The 19,673-nt window shown below is 42.7% G+C and overlaps 1 protein-coding gene across 7 annotated transcripts in view; it reads right to left on the bottom strand.

Moving 5' to 3' along the window:
* Positions 1–496: 496 nt before the first annotated feature.
* EIF2AK4 (eukaryotic translation initiation factor 2 alpha kinase 4) overlaps positions 497–19,673 on the bottom strand; it is a 105,611-nt gene continuing 86,434 nt past the window's right edge. For all 7 annotated transcript variants that reach the window (XM_025883823.2, XM_073876794.1, XM_073876792.1 and 4 more), the window contains 10 exons: positions 18,028–18,135; positions 17,129–17,257; positions 15,599–15,685; positions 10,480–10,592; positions 7,414–7,472; positions 6,244–6,341; positions 4,366–4,434; positions 3,803–3,847; positions 1,292–1,410; positions 497–732 (listed from right to left, as the gene is read on the bottom strand). In XM_025883823.2, the coding sequence (XP_025739608.1) occupies positions 675–732; positions 1,292–1,410; positions 3,803–3,847; positions 4,366–4,434; positions 6,244–6,341; positions 7,414–7,472; positions 10,480–10,592; positions 15,599–15,685; positions 17,129–17,257; positions 18,028–18,135 (885 nt within the window). In that variant the 3' untranslated portion in view covers positions 497–674. The remainder of the gene's footprint in view (positions 733–1,291; positions 1,411–3,802; positions 3,848–4,365; positions 4,435–6,243; positions 6,342–7,413; positions 7,473–10,479; positions 10,593–15,598; positions 15,686–17,128; positions 17,258–18,027; positions 18,136–19,673) is intronic.

Genomic DNA, 19,673 nt, shown 5'->3' with positions numbered 1-19,673 from the left:
TCCTTTTTTGCTGTTTCTCCCTTGACTGATTTTTACAGATACACGTAGTTGCTTTGGTGCTTCCTACTTTTCTTGTGCCTCCTATGATTTTCCCTGTCCACTGAGTCCTCTGTAACGCTTCTTGTAGGGCTGATTCAGTGGTCATGAATTCCTTTAACTTTTGAGAAACTCTTTACCCAGCAAGGCTATCATTCAGAATAGAAGAGAGTATTCTTGGCTGCAGGCTTTTTTCTTTAAGCACTTTGAATTTATCATGGCACTCCCTTCTGCTGAAAACTTAGCTGATAGCCTTGCTAGGGTATGTTAACTGTTTGGCTTTAAAATTCTCTTCATTACTACTCTGTGTCTTGATGTGGATCTTTTTGGGTTGATTTGTTGGGGGTGGTTTGGGCATTTCCTTAGTCATTAGAATTAAGGGAAAAACATGGCTATTTTCTTGTGTTCTAGCTCCACCAGACCTTCAGAGTTAACAGATTTGCAACTTAAAAGCAGCAGATACATGAAAGCGTTTATTATGTTCAAAAAGATGAATTTATATATTACACATGAAAAACTTACAAAGCTCAACTTTGTAGGACAGCTTCTTACAATGTAAAGTTAAAATTACAAGAACTGTACAACATTTCATAGTATGAGCTCCTGTCTTTTAACAAGATAGTGACCATTCTTTAGGATTAAAACAAGATCCGGTAGTAGTCATCTCTGTAGCTGTACAGGAATAGCACGGACACCCTGCAAAAGGGAAAAGGGGAGAGCAGGATAATGAGTGAGGAGCAAAGTTAAAACAAGTTACTTTTAGGACACTTAACTGTAAGAGTTTAGTTTAAAAAAAAAAAAGATGGAAGGCGAGTGACTGAAAAAAAATGACATGTTACAGAAGCTCTGACTGGCACGGGGTCTGTATGTAAGGCCCTACATAAGAGGAACCCCGTTCACCCACAGGTTTTCTTGTTGCCTTTGAAGCAGGTGGCAACAGGAATGACCGGCATTCTGACAAGAGGACCTACAGCAAAGCAGCCACAGCAGTTCCCTTGCACGCAGACATTGCTAGGAGTTACCTGGGTGATGACAAATTTAAGTGGGACGGCTACTCCTGGCAATGCTGTGTTTTGTTACTGACAAATTGTTACTGTGATTCATAGTCCTGAACGAGATTTACTGATTATCAAGTGCAGTTCTAACATAATGGTTTATCAGCCATCAAACCTCAGCAAGACAATAAAATGTGTCACTTTAAACCCCTTGAATTTTAACCCATGTTGAAACTTGCACTACTTTAGCATTAACTTACTTTTTTTCCACTTTGATGTTATAAATTTCATCACAGACTAATTTGAGGTATCTCTGCTTTGGCAGGCGTGACAGCAGCTGCTTCACAGTTGTATTAAATGCCTGTGCGTCAGCATCCCACTAGGAAAAAAGAGATAAGACTTGATAACAGCTACTAATGTTTATTAACTGGCTTTTCCTGGGTCACTGATGAAATGCCAGTGCCATCCCCCCTTTAAGTGTACTGAAAAAATACCAGTTATAGATGATAGAACTGGTGGGGCGACTGCTGGGGTTCTTCCTTTGAAGCATCAGTTTTCTTTACAGCAAGACTCCTTGTTAGATCCTGATTAGCAGTGCTGCAGCCACAGTCTGCTACTGTGACTTTAGAGCAGTTATTTCTGCCCATTTATTTTGTGGAAAATGGAAGTAACACCTCTGGCTCATAAAGCAGTAATTGCCAGCACAGTGGTATATATGCTTATTTACAAGACCACAACAGAAAATGTATGAAATGTTACTTCTGGGGCAAAGTTCATTTATTTCATCTAATTTAATCGAAATCCTCTGGATAGACAAAAGTATTCTTTAATAGGATGTTAAAAAAATCCTCTGTAGCTGTGATTATAATTCGTTATTTTTGCTATTAAGAATGCTTATTCATGGGACGCCTGGGTGGCTCAGTTGGTTAAGCGACTGCCTTCGGCTCAGGTCATGATCCTGGAGTCCCGGGATCGAGTCCCACATCGGGCTCCCTGCTCAGCAGGGAGTCTGCTTCTCCCTCTGACCCTCTTCCCTCTCGTGCTCTCTATCTCTCATTCTCTCTCTCTCAAATAAATAAATAAAATCTTTAAAAAAAAAAAATGCTTATTCACTCAGCATGAACACTACATCAAAAACTAATGAAGTACTGTATGGTGACTAACGTAATAAAAAAAATGCTTACTCAAATTTTTTTAAAGTTACTAGGCTATTTGATAAGAAGGCTACCCATTTAAAAACTTTTAAAATCCGGTATGGTTAACATATAGTATTATTAGTTTCAGGTGTACAGTACAGTGATTCAATGATTCTGTATATTTACTCCCTGTTCATCATGAGAAGTGTACTCTTTAATCCCCATCACCTATTTACCAATTCCCCCACCCACCTCCCTTCTGGAAATCATCAGTTTATTCTCTATAGTTAAGAGTGTTTCTTGGTTTGTCTTCTTATTCCTTTGCTCATTTTGTTTCTTAAATTCCACATATGAGTGAAGTCATATGGTATTTGTCTTTTCTCTGGCTTATTCCACTTAGCATTTTAGTCTCTAGCTCCATCCATGTTGTTGCAAATGGCAGGATTTCATTCGTTTTTACGGCTGAATAATTTTCCATTGTGTGTGTATGTATTTGTGTGTGTGCGTGTGTGTGTATATATAGATATATATAGATAGATAGATAGATATATATAGATATATATATATATATATATCTGTATGGGTACACACACACCCATCCCCGATAATCAGTGGACATTTAGGCTGCTTCCATAATTTGGCTATTGTAAATAATGCTGCTGTAAACATAGGGGTGCATGTATCTCTTTGAATTAGTGTTTTGTATTTTTTGGGTAAATACCCAGTAGTGCAATTACTGAATTGTAGAGTAGCTCCGTTTTTAACTTTTTGAGAAACCTCCATACTGTTTTCCACAGTATTTGCACCAGTTTGCATTCCCACCAACAGTGCACTAGGGTTCCTATTTCTTCACATCCTCTCCAACACTTGTTGTTTCTTGTGTTGTTGATTTTAGCCATTTTGGCGGATGTGAGGTGATAACCCATTGTAATTTTGATTTGTATCTCCCTGATGAGGAGTGATGCTGAACATCTTTTCATATGCCTGTTGGCCATCTGTATCCTTTCATGTCTTCTGCCTATTTTTAATTGGATTGTTTTCTGTGCTACCCATAAAAAATTTTTATATAATGAACTCACTTAATTTTTACAAAAATATATTCCATATAGTTCTAGATCTACATAAGCTTCCCTAGTTGAAATGAAGGTCTGAGGCAGCATTGTATAGTGGTGAGGAATACAGATTCCCCTAGCCTGCCTAAGTTCAAATCCTGGCTCTGCTAGCATTACTAGTAACTGGTTGACCCTGAGTAAGACATTTAACGTCTCTTCCATTCTCCGTAAAATGTAAAATGCTTCGGCTTCTGTTTATCTATATAATGGGCATAACGGTAGCTATCGCTCAAGGTTGTTATGATTATGCTTAGAGCAAGGCCTGCCAGAGCCTGACACACAATAAATGTACGAGGTGTTAAAATAATCTCTGAAACTTAGAATTCACTAGAAAAGTATGATTCTCTCAGAATCTGATTTAGTAATATCTATGTCACATAAAAGGAACAATGTAATTAAATTCCTCGAACTGTCCAAAAGTATCACTAAGAAAATAATGCCATTTTCAGTTATGTTTTGGCAAATTAACAGCAAAGCTTTGGAATTTTAAAGGCCACAATGCACAAGAGCTCATCTTGCTTACCTCTAATGATAAAAACTGTAAGATTGTTTCTTTGGGTAGATCCACCTGTTGATACACAAAGATGTATGTCATCTGTCAGGGGACCTAGGCAGCACATACTGACTTGTCACAAGAGTGTCAGCTTGGATGGAGCAACGTGCACCCGGGCTTGCGGAGTCTGGGACGCTACCGTGCTCTATCAAATCAGGCACACGTACATGAACCATGGAGTGGTACGTTGTCAGCACTGGCGAACAGATACCCTCAGAGGCTTGATGCTGCTGCTGTACTCCATGTATTTTTAATAAGGCAAAAGTCTGAAGCATTTTAGAAAAATGGTGATTTTGGTTTTTACTCACCCTGCCCCCCAATCTTTCAGAGGGAGAAAACAGGAGAAACAAACACAAAACCTTTCATTTTCTCCCCAGTTTTTACAGATTTAGATTACATGTGGTTCGCATCAGTGATAAAAGGCCTGCATCCCCACACTGTGCATAGGGAGCAACAGTGCCCTGACCTCTGAGGAAATGACTTTGATGACAGGGACCCAGGCAGTCCTCAAAATGTTAAAGAGAGCAACTTACAGCCAAAATTTCAATTTCACTGCTTTTCTGATGTAAGTTGGCAAGGGAGGTCTGAAGTCGTGTTTGTACCTAAACAAGAAGACGACTTGTCAGAATTCAAAACCTGTCAACACAAACCATCTTTCTCGCCATTTTATTTCCTATTGTAGTAAACAATCATGAGTGACAAACTAAGGCCTAGAAGGGCTCCCAAAGATTATCTAAGGACTTGAAAAGATGAGTGCCCAGCCTATCCTGATCTCAGGAGAAATGAGATTTTATAGCCTGTTTTTAGATTTTATTTGTTTGACACAGAGAGACAGCTAGAGAGAGAACCCAAGCAGGGGCAGTGGGAGAGGGAGAAGCAGGCTCCTGGCTGAGCAGGGAGCCCAACGCGGGGCTCAATCCCAGGACCCTGGGATGGAGCCCAACGCGGGGCTCGATCCCAGGACCCTGGGATCACGACCTGAGCCGAAGGCAGACGCTTAACGACTGAGCCACCCAGGCGCCCCTATAGCCTGTTTTGATAATTTAATAATCCACCTACTTACTTCTTTATAATTTTAAAATGACACCTAAAACCTCATTGAAACTGCACGTGAAAGCGTGGGGATTTGGGTATTCAGCTAAATTTGGAAAAAGGGGAAGGTCACAGCAATGAGGACATGGAACTGAAATATGGTAGTAGATGAATGCAGCAGAAAGATGTCAAAATGAGTTGCCATGCACTATACTGAGAAACAGGAGTGCATACAAAAATGAGGTAACTTAATCTTTTGTATTTCAATCTAATCACATTTTTTAAAAAATATTTATTTATTTATTAGAGAGAGAAGCAGACTCCATGCTGAGTGTGGTGCCTGGCTCGGGGCTTGATCTCAAAACCTGAGATCATGACTTGCGCTGAAATCAAGAGTCAGGAAACTTAACCACCTGAGCCACGCAGGTGCCCCTCTAATCACATTTCTAAATAATGACTGCTCCAACACCCACTTGCCAAGTGAAGCCAGTGTCCTGAGTGAGCTCATTAGCTGGAGGATTGCCCTGATCTTTCCTCCCTATTTAAATCCTTCAGGGATGCCCCCTCCAGGAAGCCTTCATCTATCATCCAAGGAGTCACTGATCTCCACCCCGGCCCCATGTCCAACACTCACCTTCAGTGTACCTAATTCAGCATTCTGTTATTGCTCTTCTGTTGTTCTCTAACTGTATACTACATATGCTCCTAAGGTTAAAAACTCTTCGAGGATTGGGGCACCTGGGTGGCTCAGATGGTTAAGCGTCTGTCTTCGGCTCGGGTCATGATCCCGGGGTTCTGGGATCGAGCCCCACATGGGGCTCCTGGCTCGGCGGGGGGCCAGCTTCTCCCTCTCCCTCTGCCTCTCCCCCTGCTCATGCTCTCTCTCTCTCTGTCTCTCTCTCTATCTCTGTGTCTCAAATGAACAAATAAAATCTCAAGAAAAAAGAACTGAGGACTGGGGCCATGCCATATGTCTCTTAAATTTTATGCGGCATTTCACACAGAATCAGGCAGATAGCAAATACCAAAAACATGTATGCAGGGAGAAACCTGCCTCAAGTCTTGGAGTAGATCTCTTCTGCTTTGTTTGTTAGAACAGAAACAAAGCAACCCCGCCTGCCATTAGATCCAGATCAGAAAGTCTTCGTTTAGATCTAGTAATTCGGACAGTAGGTACTTCTAGGTGCCCATAATGTACACGGATACCTCTTAAGAGGGCACATGGGACAGAATCCTAACACCAGAGAGATGCTTAAATTTTCAGAAGCCATCAAGTTAAGGAAGTGGGAAGAAAACTTTCCAGGAAACTGTTTATCTTCTTTCCTGTTTTCTTCCTCCTTTGTAGCTTGACATTAGAAAGCTGAGGAAAGTGTATGTACCTGAGTTTCATACCGCCGCCTAGTGCTGGCTGACAGCTTCTCTGGGGCTATCACACTCACAATGGGAACAACTGCTGCTCCATGGATTTCAAACAAACCTGAAACAGAGAGTTGCAGAATTTATGGTCTTGTCCCACTTTCTGTAACACACCACAGAGATGGCAGAGGTGATTAGTAGAATCCACTCTGGTGTGATTCTATGGGCTAGATTCTGTCTGGGCTTTGTTTTCCATCTCTGCAACTAGCTGCACTTGACCTGGAGGAACCCAGAACCCTAACACCCAGTTTTAGTGCTTCTGTCAAGACTCCCGGCCTTCTCTCAGGTGGGAGTGGGGGTGGAAGGTGACAAAAGCATAGGGAGGCTGTATGAGTCACCAAAACCTCATGAACCTAAGGAAAAAAAAAAAATCAAACTTGCTATCTCTCAAACTCTAATACTTTAAATTCCTCAAAGCATTTGAAATCTGACAGTGGCAGAAAGTCAACGCTAACAAACCAAAAAGACCCAGTTCTGTTAAAAGCCAAATATGTCGTCTTGTGGACGTAACTGGGACATTTCTTTTTCAGTAAGGCTGGCAGATGTGATGAAACTAAAGACCTGTCACCACCGCTCCCTCTTGGCTTTCATGAAAACAAAACGTATACATGGTCTTTCTCAAGGTTCTTTTTTTTTTTTTTAAGATTTTATTTATTTGAGAGGAGCATGAAGCGGGGGAGGGTCAGAGGGAGAAGCGGGCTCCCTGCTTGCAGGACTCGATCCCAGGACTCCAGGATCGTGACCTGAGCAGGCAGTCGCTTAACCAACTGAGCCACCCAGGTGCCCCTCAAGGTTATTTCAATATATTATTCTTCAATCTTTGTGGGGAAAATTCCCAGGAAAATTAACCACATTTAATCTATACAGTAAACTGAGTCAAAGGAAGATGAAGCAGTTGTGAAAATAAGACAGGAAGACAGAGCTGTATTATGATTAGAGGAACCACCAAACTCCTAGTCATTTTCTCAGATGTGAGTTTCAAAGCATAAATTCCATTTGGTATAATTAATTGTATATGTTACTTTAAAAATACATTTCTGATGCAACAAGGAGTTAGCCACAGCAGTGTTTATAGCAGCGCGCACGCATGTGCACACACACAGCATTATGTTTAGATTCTAATTAGTCAATACCTGAAGCATTAGAAAAGGAGCCCTTCAGATTTTGCACTGCAAGATTATCAGAAGCTTCTCTAAAAAAAAAGCAAACAAAAACAATTAGAAAACAGTCAATAGAGCAACACAACAAAGATACTTTAAAGTGAGCCATTTTTTCCTATTAAATGTAAAAATTAAATATTGGTTATTAGTGGAAAAAAATTTGAACTTAATTATGCTTTTGGTCAAGAGCAAGTAAAAATTATAAAGGATGTCATTTCAAATTAAATGCCTAAAGACAACATTTTGATTTATTCAGCTGTGTTTGAAACCCTGGCTCAACGTAAGAAGCTGATTTCAATGAACTATAATGGGTGTTCTTTCCGCTCCCCTCACAATACAAGGAAACATTAGGGAGGGCATGCCCCACCTTTATTAAAGTGGCAGCAACCTTGGTGATCACCTGCAGGAGAACATTTAATAAATAAGGAGATTCTTTCAAAAGTTGTGAACGGATGTTCTTTAAAGATTGAATTAGCTTACAGCCTTTGAGAGACACAATAGCACTCTATCTTGGGAAAACAGGGAAGTAATCATGCGCATGGAGGAAAGATTTTAAACTTCCCTGCTAAAACTGAATCCCATCTGGGCCTTTTATGTGTCTTAAGATATTCAGGTCATTTTATGTTTGCTCTTCTACACCTCTGCCTTTTTTGGAGGATCAGTAATCCTAATATCTAGTACTTCTAGAACATTCTATATTCCCTCAAAAGAAGTGTGATGGTGAATTTATTCAAGCTAGGTGCAGGTGGGAGGGAGCCCAGGGTGAGGGAGGGAGAAGAAAGTAAGAAGGTTTGTTTTATATAAGCCATGGTTTTTCACTGTTGGCACTATTGACATTTTGGGCCAGATAATTCTTGGATGGGGGGGGCGGTTAGTCATTATGCATTGTAGGATGATTAGCAGCATCCCTGGTCTCTACTAGATACTAGTAGCACCACCAGTTCTAACAACCAAAAATATCTGCCAACAGTGCCAAATGTCCCCTGAGAATCATTGATATAAGCAAAAAAAAAAAAAAAAGTATTTTTGATTATAAGCATATATATATATATATATAAAAGTTACACACTTATAGAAATTTAAAGAAAATTAAGATCCCTTGTAATCCCACTAACCAGAAATAACTACAGTTAAAATTTGGGGGGCGCCTAGGTGGCTCAGTCGGTTAAGTGTCTGCCTTCAGCTCAGGTCATGATCCCAGGGTCCTGGGATCGAGTCCAGCGTCAGGCTCTCTGCTCAGCGGGGAACTTGCTTCTTCTCCCTCTCACTCTCCCTCCCATGCTCTCTCTCAAATAAATAAATAAAATCTTAAAAAAAAAAAAATTTGATACATCATTCCAGACAATGTACGGGTTATGTATTTTGGTTTTAAAAAACAGGATTATATATCTCTTTATCTGTGGACAGATTTCCATGTCAATAAATTCAGCTTTACTAGAATCATTTAAAAAAATTTTTTTTTTTAAGATTTTATTTATTTATTTGGCAGAGAGAGACACAGTGAGAGAGGGAACACAAACAGGGGGAATGGGAGAAGCAGGCTTCCCGCGGAGCAGGGAGCCCAATGCGGGGCTCGATCCCAGGACCCTGAGATCATGACCTGAGCTGAAGGCAGACAATGATTAAGCCACCCAGGTGCCCCTTAAAAAAAATTTTTTTTAGGTAAACTCTGCGCCCAATGTGGCCCTCGAACTCATGACCCTGAGATCAAGAGTTGCATGCTCTAGTGAGAGAGCCAGCCAGGTGCCCCTAGAATCATCATTTTTAAAGGCTGCACACCATTTCATTGTATTTACTATAATCCAAACAATCTTCTACCAGTCGATGTTGTGATATTGTGAGAGATTCTCCCAAGTGTGGTCCAGGGACCTCTGGAAGTTCCTGAGATCCTTGCACAGGTCTGCAAGGTCAAAACAGTTTTCATCATAATATAAAATGTTATTTATTTTTACAGATTAAAAAACCTCTTCTAAACCTCTACCTTTTTGGGGTCATCCTTTCACAAATGTGTCATGGAAGTTTCCAGAGACTGTATGATGGGTGATAGCACAACAGATTGAATGCAGACGCAGATAGTGACAATCTAGTTTTTTCTATTAACGTGTTAAAGAGATTACAAAAATGTAAAACAATGCATTATCTGTAAAATGTCAAATTGTCATTCTTCCAAAATTTCTTTTGTTTTAGAAAATGGGTTTATTGTTTTATTTTTTTAAAGAATGTTAATTTGTGTGAGAGAGAGCATGATGGAGAGGGGGAGGGAAAGAGGGAGAGCGAGAAGCAGACTCCCTGCTGAGCAGGGAGCCTGGGCTGGATCCCAGGACCGTGAGATCATAACTGGAAGTGAAAGCTGATACTTAACTGACTGAGCCACCCAGGTGCCTCCCTCGGGTTTATTATTTTAAAATAAATATTTTTAAAATGTGTTTTAATCTCTAACAAATTATTGTAGATATAACCCACATAAAGTTCTTTGGTGCTCTCAAATAATTTTTAAGGGTATAAAGTGGTTCTGAGACCAAAAAGATTGAAACTGTTACAAGCAATGCCTTGCTAGACTCTTTGTACATACCCCCATGGAATAATTTTTACTATAAACTCCTGAAAGTAGAATTACTGGGTATTTCTTTTTAATTTTTAGTTTTAAGGCAATTTTAACTTCGTTAAGAGAGTTGAAACAGTTTACATTTCCATCATGAATATATGACATCTTTTCCCAGAATATATTAATCTTTCAATTACTTTGACAAAACACTACCAAAATTTACTAATTAACAGACCAAATTTTGGCTCCTTGGGCCTTTCAAACTGATAAAATATTCTCTGACATGTTATGAAAAACAAACCCTGAAACTATGATTAGTCTTATACAGGGGGTCACACACTTAAACTGCTGATCTATTCGGAAGCAACAGAATGAATGATCCATTAAAAGTTATCCTGATGTATCTTCATTTCCCAAAAGGATCAAATTGATTTTTAGAATAAAGGTACAGAAGTTCTACAGGTATTCACAGCTGGTTTTTGGGCTTTTGTTACCTGATAGTCCTTTCATCACTGACTTTAGTTCTGAGTTTCTGCAAAACGTGGTCTATAAGATCAGACTCCTGCACATGTTTCTCTGTTTGTCTTTCCCTCTCAAAAGACTTAACCTTAAAAAGAATGAAACAGAATCAGTTTCTGAAGCCAACAGGCTGAATCAGAGTACAAAACTAAGTCAACAGTTGAGGTTGGTGGTTCTCACCAGGGGCGATTTTGCTCATCACAGGACATCTGGCAATATTTGGAGACCTTTCTGGTTGTTGACAGCTACAGGGGGTGCTACCAGCAGCTCGTGGGTAGAGGCCTGGGGTGCTGTTCAACTTCCTATAGGGCGCAGGACAGCAGCCCCTACAATCATCTGGCCCCAAATGTCACTGTGGCTGTTAAGAAACCCTGGTATAGACTAGAAAAGCTTATCATTGATGAGAGGATTTAAAAAAAGGCCAAGACTAACCAGCTCCTATTTCATTTGATTCTTCCACATATTCTTCCCCTTAAACATCCCCATGGTCAGTCACCAGTTTCCACAGGACTCCCCTCTCCACTCCAAACTCAAGTCCTGTCACCCACTTCTATGGTACCTGCTCTCTCATCTTCACTCCACGGCCAGCACCCAACCTTGACTTCAAACAGCCTTATGTTCTTCCCACTGCTATTTAACACTCACTCGGTTCCATGCCACACACCCCTGCAGATGAATTTTTCTCACATACTGCTCTGATGTCCCCGTCTGTCCAGAACACATGCTGGCTCCCCACTCGCTGCTACATAAAGTCCAAATTCCTTGGTTTTGCTCTCCATGATCTAGCTAAAACCATTCTCTCCTGCTGAAGTATCCTTCTTTGCAATCCTTCTGCTTCACCCAAAGTAGACTTATTCGGGGTAATACCAGAATACTTCTCTTCTGGCCTCCCTCTTTGGAACAGGCTATTCACCATTACTTCGCCATCCTTCTGCTTAAAAGTCCCTTTCAGCACACATCTCTATCCTGCCCATCCATGAGGGTCCCCCATAAATCTACCTCTACCCTGCAGACTTCCCTGCCACCTCTGAGGTAATCTCCCAGGCTGATGAACCCTCAGAGAACTTGCACTGTAGGACTCTCGTGGCATTTAGCACTGTCTAGCTCATAATCATGCATGACTGTGTTATGTTCCCTACCAGATTATAGGATCCTTAACAGCAGGGCCTGACGCGTCAATGTCCCTATATCCTTTAGGATCTTAAATTCCATCCCTCCCACACTGTGAACACTTAAAATGCATTTGATGACTGGATGAATGAAGTGATGTCTTGCCCTTCAAATATGAAGATGACGCAAGATTCAAAAGATAGACAGGCTGGAACAATGTGCTAGAATGAACAAGATCACATTTAATGGAGATTAATATGAAATCCTGTAATGAAAGCCCTCATTGTAGGTGGCCAGCCAGACATGGTGATAACTGAAAAGGCCAGTGGGTTTTAACTGCTAAGTTCAGTACAAGCCAAAGAGCCACATGATTGCTAAGAGTTCACTAGTAAACTCTCTGGGGAGAAATAGGGTATCTGGAATGAGGGAGGTCAGAGACCATTCTCATTTAGTTAGAATATGCTTAGAGTGCTCTGTAGAACTCTAGTATCACATTTAAAGACAGACATTGACAAGGCATGTCTAGCGGAGGTTAACCTGGAGGGTCAAGGATTTGGGAAATCATGTTATGAGGAATGGCTTAAGTAACCAGAATGTTTAAACCAGAAAAGAGGACAGAGTGACATGGCAGTCGTCTCCTACAATTTATTTGAAGGTAGCTGAGAGGGGGAAAAATTAGACTTGTTATTTTGACTACTCTAGAAGATAGAACTAAGACCACAGAGTGTAAATTTTGGGAAGGAAACTGATTCAAGTTTTTAAAATCCGTTAATCATTTTCGCAGTGTGTTATGGTACAGATTACCCAGCAGAAGCTTGATGGCAGTCACTGCTCTGGAAGAGGCCTGATCAGTAGTTCTTAGGGTCACTTATGATTTTGTGACTAACAAGCAGACGAGTAGTGGGGACTTCCAAATCTTCCCATAAAGGATAAACTACTACAAGAAGTGCCTTCCTGCCTTAAACAATTACAAAGTCAGAGAAAACACATAGGACAATTGTTTCTCAGACCTTAGACAACAAGCAGTGGAGGACTATTTTCCAAAATATGGTAAACAAAGTGCCCTACCAGGGCTCGTTTACTGTGCTGAGGGAGCCTGCAGATTGCAGCACAGGAACGCAAAACCCAGAGACCGGGAGTCTTGCCAAGGTGGGGAGACAGTTTAGGTAGACCCAGATGGCTAGAGACTGTGAGGCAGAGGACTGGACACAAGAGTGCTCCACACTCACATCAATTTCTGAAACTCTGTGGAGAAGTCCCCTCAATTCTTGCCAGAGAACTGATCTGTGCATTAGTGAAAGAAAACTGCCCAAGGCTGGGGAAACAACCACCAGAAATGAGTAGGCGTCATAATTTCTGGAATTCACAGGGCTGGGAATAGTTCTTATTATTCTTATCAGGGTGGAGAGACCTCAGAATACACAGGGCAACAGGCAGAATCCTCCTAAGGGTATTGCCTTACTAGTAATGGGGCTAACTCAGGCCTAGACTAACGGCTGCCCTGGATCCACCCTAACAACGCATAAAATGAAGCCTGGAAAAAGATCAAGCAATTCAAGAATTTTAACTACACCCCAGAACAAAAAGCCCAACGGTATTTATAGGGACATAAAACCTAGCACCCAGAAATGTAAAATTCATAATGTCCAACAACTAATCAAAAGTTACTGGCAGGAGGGTCTGGGTGGCTCAGTCAGTTAAGCGTCTGCCTTTGGCTTAGGTCATGGTCCCAGGGTCCTGGGATCAAGCCCACATTAGCCTCCCTGCTCAGTGGAGAGTCTACTTCTCCCTCTCCCTCTGCCTCTGCCTCTGCCTACAGCTCCCCCTGCTTATTCTCTCTCTGTCAAATAAATAAATAAAATCTTAAAAAAAAAACTACTGGCACACAAAGTGGTAGGAAAATATGACTTATAACCAGAAGAAATGATAGATAGATTCAGAAATGATGGAATTAGTAGGCAAGCACCTTAAAACAACTATTTTTTTTAAAGATTTTATTTTTAAGTTATCTCTACACCCAATGTGGGGCTTACACTTATGACCCTGAGATCAAAAGTCACATGCTCTACTGACTGAGCCAGCCAGGCGCCCCTAAAATGACTATTTTATGTAAAGGAAACAAAAACGCTAAGAGAGAAATGGAAGATATAGAAAGACACAAATATAAGAAATGCAATGGGATTAATAGCAGATGAGATATTGCAAAAAAGATCAGTGAATGGTCCCGAATAAAGCAAAGGGAAAGGGAAAAACAGAAAACGGAGTCTTAATGAGCTGTGGGTCAGTATCAAATGATTAATATACTATAATCAGAGTCCTACAAGGAGAAGAGAAAAAGGGGGGCACCTGGGTGGCTCAGTCATTAAGTGTCTGCCTTCGGCTCAGGTCCTGATCCCAGGGTCCTGGGATCGAGCCCGGCCATCGGGCTGGGCTCCCTGCTCGGCAGGAAGCCTGCTGCTCCCTCTCCCTCTCCCTCTCCCTCTCCCCCTGCCTGCGTTCCCTCTCTCGCTGTCTGTGTATCGAAAAATAAAAAAATAAAATCTTAAATAAAAAAATAAAAATTTTAAAAAAAGGAAAGAAATCATGAAAGAAAGATAGTTGGAAAATACCCAAATACTGGGAAGTTAAGCCACACACTTCTAAATAACCTATGGATCAAAGAAGAAATCATCAAAGAAACTAGTAAGTATTTTGAACTAAATGAAAATGAAAGCATCACATATAAAAATGTGCAGGATGCAACTAATGCAGTACTTTTTATAGCATTAAATGCTTATACTTAGAAAAGTAAAGTCTAAACTTACTGATCCATGCCAGGTGCCAACTTTTTTTTTTCCCCCTGTAAAGGCTCAGGTAAGTATTTTAGGCTTTGCAGGCCACATGCTGTCTGTCACATCCTTGTTTTTTTTTTAAATAGAGAACATAAAAAAGATTTGTAGCTCACAGGCCATACAGAAATAGGCTGTGTGCCAGATTTAGCCTACGGGCTGTAGTTTATCTACCCCTAACCTAAAGTTCCACCTGAAGAAACTGGAAAAGGAATAAACTAAATCCACAATTAGCAGAATGAAGAAGAATAGAATGGAAATCAGTAAAATAGAAAACAAATGAACAAAAAAATAAGAGAAAAATCAATGACATCAAAAGCTGGTTTTCTGAACAGACAAATGAAATTGATAAACCTCTAGCCAGCCTGGTGAAGTAAAAAAAGGGGAAGGATGGGAGACATAAATTACTAACGAGCAGGAATGAAAGAGGGGATTATCATTACAGATCCTACAGATAGTAAGAGAGAATATTTGAAAATTTAGATGAAATGGGAACATTCTGGGGAAGATTAACTACTCAGACTCACTTATTCAGAAAGAGGAGCTGAACGGCTCTCTGTCTAGGCCCTTGTGGCTTCACTGCTGAGTCTGACCAAACATCTGAGGATGAAATAATACCACCTGTACACAAAAATCTTTCAGAAAACAGAAGAGGAGAGGACACTGTCCAACTCATTGATGAGGCCAACATTACCCAGATATCAAAACCTGACAAAGACATTAAAAGGGGGAAAATACGTTGATTTTTTTTTCCCTTAAAAATAGAAATAAAGGTTAGAAGTTGGTATATTTATGAGCTTTGTTAAGTTAAAGGTAACAGTAAAACTGGTTAGGAAACAGCCACAGGATATGCCAACCAGCAGGTATCAGTGTGGTCATTATTCCTATTTTCTTAGATGAAGCAAGGGAACAGAGGTAGAAAAGTAGGAAAAACCTACTGCCACTATTTTTGATTTTTGATTTTTTAAGCTGGAAGGGAAGGGTTCAGATTCACTGTCTCTTACTCTACAGCCTTTCTCCAAACACAGGCCCAACAAATACAATAATGGATTTCCACCCACACCCAAGGCCAGGGGACAGTGGGAAGTTGGGTGCTCCCAATACACAGTTTGGGAAATCTGACTGTGAACTGTGAACCATTTCCTTGGGTCTGTACCTTGACATAGCCTCCTCCTTTATCTGAGACGAGGGCCACGTAGGTGATTTCGTGATGTCTGCAGTATTCCTGTAGCTCCTCTTGGGACTGAAACAAACACAGCACGTGAGATAAACACAGAGCGCCTAGAGCGGCTTCAAGTACTTAGGGAGACTGAAAACACGGTGTCCAGCTGTATTTTCAAAGGGATTTACTAACCTGCTGACTTCAGGAGCTATTAATATGAAGCCAGAAGAGTAAGAATTCAAAGGAGCAGTAAGACCTTGCTTTTCTTACTGTCACTGTTGTCCTCAGGGGCCATGGACAATCAATGTGCTCGGGACACAGTAAGAGGTTTTCAAAAGCTTCAAATCTTGGTGCAAGATGCCAAAATTACACAGTACACACAGATACAACGAGAAGGCCTTTGAGGAAAGCCATGGCAACAAAAAACAGCAGACGGTGTAAAGCAGAAGTGAAGCCTAAAGCCACCAAGCGGCGGAGCAGGGACGCCTGCAGGTTCTGCCGCGGGGCAGGACTGAAGTCACGGTTTCTGCAAGAACACTCCTCTAACAATTCATGAAACAAGGGAACCAATGGGGGAGGGTGCTGCTCTGTCAAATGATTAAGAATCATTGCTCAGCAGACTGAGGAGGTTTTCCTAACACACACCAAGACGGACGGCAGCAGGAGGGAGGGTGGAGGTTCTGCTTCCCTGGGTGTCTCCTCAGGCTCTGGGGCGCCTGAGTGGGGGCGAACTGGATCGGACGCCCTTTTGTGACCTGCTGGTGGCAGGGCAGACGTCCTCCACAGGCGCCCCTCTCCGAAGGGCAGGCGGGTCCAAGGCCGCTCCTCTCCTCACTTCCACCCCCAGAGCAGGCTGCGGTGGGAGGCCTGACAGACAGCCACCCACACAGGCTCAACACAAAATGCCTTTGGGAAGTGGGCGAGGCTGGATCCCGGCCCTGCAAAGACGTCGCAGCGTCATCCCTGGGTGAGTGTGTTCACTTCTAGGGGCAAAGGAACTTTGAGTTACGGATCTTGAGACAGGGAGGTGGCCTGGGTCATCTGGGTGGGGCCCGTGTAATCGCAAGAATCCTTGCGAGAGGAGACAGAAGGGTCAGAGTCAGAGATGGAAAGACAGAGAGAGGTTTCGAGAGAAAAGAAAGTGCTACACTGCTGAGTGTGAAGGTGAAGGACGGGACTACGAACGGAGCGGTGCTGGAGGCCTCCGGGGCGGATAAGACAGGGGAATGGCTTCTCCCCTCAAGCCTTCTGAAGGAACGGGCCCTGGTAGCCACCTTGACTGGAGCCTAGTGGAACTGGTATCAGACTTCTGAACGCCAGAAATGCGAGCTAACCGGCCTGTATTGTTTTAAACCACGGAGTTGTGGTCCTTGTTTCTGTAACAATCAGAAACCAACACCGGAAGTCACTCTAACCGGAGAGAAGTTGAGTTTGAGAGAACCCTACTCTAAGGCTGGGGAGGACGATCCGCCACGGCAGCCAGGATGCACGCGCTCCACTCAGGGGCACTTTGTGCCTCATTACCTGTGACCAGTCATACATGATTTGTGCCGTAATTCCCGCAGACCAGAGCTTCTGGGTTAGGTTGATGGCCCTGGACGTGGACATCTGGCCAACACTTACGATCAGGAGGTCGCAAGAGCTTATTGTAACCTGGATCAGAAAGAGAGTGGTTACATTTAGAGTAGGCAGACTGTGGGCCTGTAGGAGGGAGGCAGCACTCATGTGAAGAAAGGCATCTCAAAATCTTGTAAGCGACAGAAGTCTGGGCTTCACAATGACATAATAATAAATAAATTAAAAAAAAAAGTCAAGGGGCATCTGCCTTCGGCTCAGGTCATGATCCCAGGGTCCTGGGATCGAGCCCCGCATCGGGCTCCCTGCTCAGTGAGAAGTCTGCTTCTCCCTCTCCTACTACCCCTGCCTGTGTTCCCTCTCTCGCTGTGTCTCCCTCTGTCAAATAAATAAAATCTAAAGTCAAAAACCTTTTATATTAGTCTTTTTAGAAAATTATTTCAGCTATCCTAAGCTGGCAAGAAGATATTCTTTTCCTCTGGGAAAACTAATCTTGTCTGAAACAAAAAGGAAAAAGAACCATTTATAGCTCTTAGAGTGCAGCAGGATTTCTGAACAAGGGGCTTTGACGGGCGTCTGCCAACATCTCTGCCTCACATTTACAGAGTCCATCAGACACGAGGAGAGTGAGCCCAGGCAAAGACGGATGAGCTGTCTGAGGTGCCCCTGAGAGAGGCTAAGGGCTTATACGCGAGGACGGATGCCAAGTCCTAGGCTTGTCTATCATGGCAAAGATGACCTCCCAAAGCCTCGGTCTATTGCCACATCCAGGGCTCCATATAAAGGACTATGAAATGAAAGACCGCTCAGAGCCCACTGGAAAGCTGGAAGGCAAAACTGGAACTTACAGGCTCTTCCATGTTGAGGATCGCTGCAGATATCTTGTCTATAGCTATGCTGACCCCAACAGCAGTGGGGACTGGTCCCAGAGCCTGGGGTCCTCTAAACTGGGGAATCTGGGAAGAAAGGCACAGCTTTGGTTACGAAAGAGAGCAGAAACTGTAGTCATAAGCAAAGCAATGGCTGGAGGGCACACACCTGTCAGCAACTTCTCATCAAAGGGTTCAACCAAACAGGAAGTACGTGTGTGGTGGGGGTGCTCAGAGAGAGAAGGGGGCCGGGGGAGGGCAAGGTGGGAGCATGCACCCGTGCCAACGGGGCAAAGGTAACAAGTGCTGCGCCTGGAGACGCACCGTGGAACACGGCGGCCGCCTAGCCACACGTGGGCTTCAGCATCTGCAACGTGACTACTCCAAACGTATGTGAAGTACACAGACACTGCAAAGACGCAGAATGGGGGAAAAAAAGAGGATATAAGATAGCTCATTAATCATATTGAGATGTCTGATTACATACCGAAATAGTATTTGGGGTATATTGGGTTAAATAGACACTGATTTGCAAAAGCTTAGAAAAAAATGTAAAATAGCTCACAAATTTTGAAAATTTCGGGGCGCCCGGGGGGCTCAAGCAGCTAAGCATCTACCTTTGGCTCAGGTCATGATCCCAGGGTCCTGGGAATCGCGTCCCGCATCGGGCTCCCTGCTCAGTGGAAAGCCTGCTTCTCCCTCTGCCTGCCACTTCCTGGGCTCATGCTCTCTCTCTCTTTCACAAATAAAAAAATAAAATCTTAAAAAAATTTTTTTCTTGAAAATTTGGACTGTATGTTGAAACAACATTGTGGATATTTGGGTCAAATAAGATATTATTAAAATAAATTCCACCCATTTCTTTTTATTTGCTTTATGTCCCTAGATAATTTAAAATTACATAGGTAGGTTCTTGATTCTGGACCAAGACAGGAACACTTCTCTCTATTCCTCCTGCTAAGTAGAGCTAAAAATCCTGGACATTACTTATAAAACAAATATAAGAAGACTATGAAGTGAAGAAAAGGCAGCACACGGGCACGGGAACTGTGGGATCTGAGGGTAACACATGCTGACAACCCAGATATGCCAAGGAGAACCAACAGAAGGTCCCCAGGAAGCCCACTCTCTCTAGCCAGAACATCAAGAAAGGGGCAACCCGGCAGGGCCGAAAATGTTTATATAACCCCTGCCCTGCTCCAGCCAAACACCATAGGAAAAGGCCCGCCCCCACCAGCAAAGGCTGAGTGGGGGCCCACACCTTTACCCAGATGTAAGGAGCCCCCCGTCTCTCACCAAGCCCCAGCTGGGTAGCATCAGAGAAGACTAAATGGGAGCCAGGACTTTTTTATCTGCCTGGGGTAGTGCTCCCTACCCTCCAAATAGTGTCAGGAACTGAAAGATTACAGACCCTCACGTCTACCCAAGCAGTAACGAGGCCAGGTGCCCAAGGCGGCTGAGTAGGAGGCTGGAACTTTCCCTGCTCTCCAGCAGTCTCCTGCCACTTCACCCACCCCTCACCATAGTACCAGCAGAGGCATGTGGGAACAGGAACAGGGCACCCCTCCCAGCCTAGGGATGTTGAAGCAAGCAGAGTAATGAACCTGAATCTTTACCCTCGATCA

This window comes from Callorhinus ursinus, unplaced genomic scaffold (assembly GCF_003265705.2).
Source record: "Callorhinus ursinus isolate GAN/ISIS: 27379988/994484 unplaced genomic scaffold, GSC_fseal_2.0 scaffold25, whole genome shotgun sequence".
NCBI classification, from domain to species: domain Eukaryota; kingdom Metazoa; phylum Chordata; class Mammalia; order Carnivora; family Otariidae; genus Callorhinus; species Callorhinus ursinus.
The sequence above is the reverse complement of the archived record's forward strand: the minus strand, read 5'-3'. Positions and strand labels throughout refer to the sequence as shown.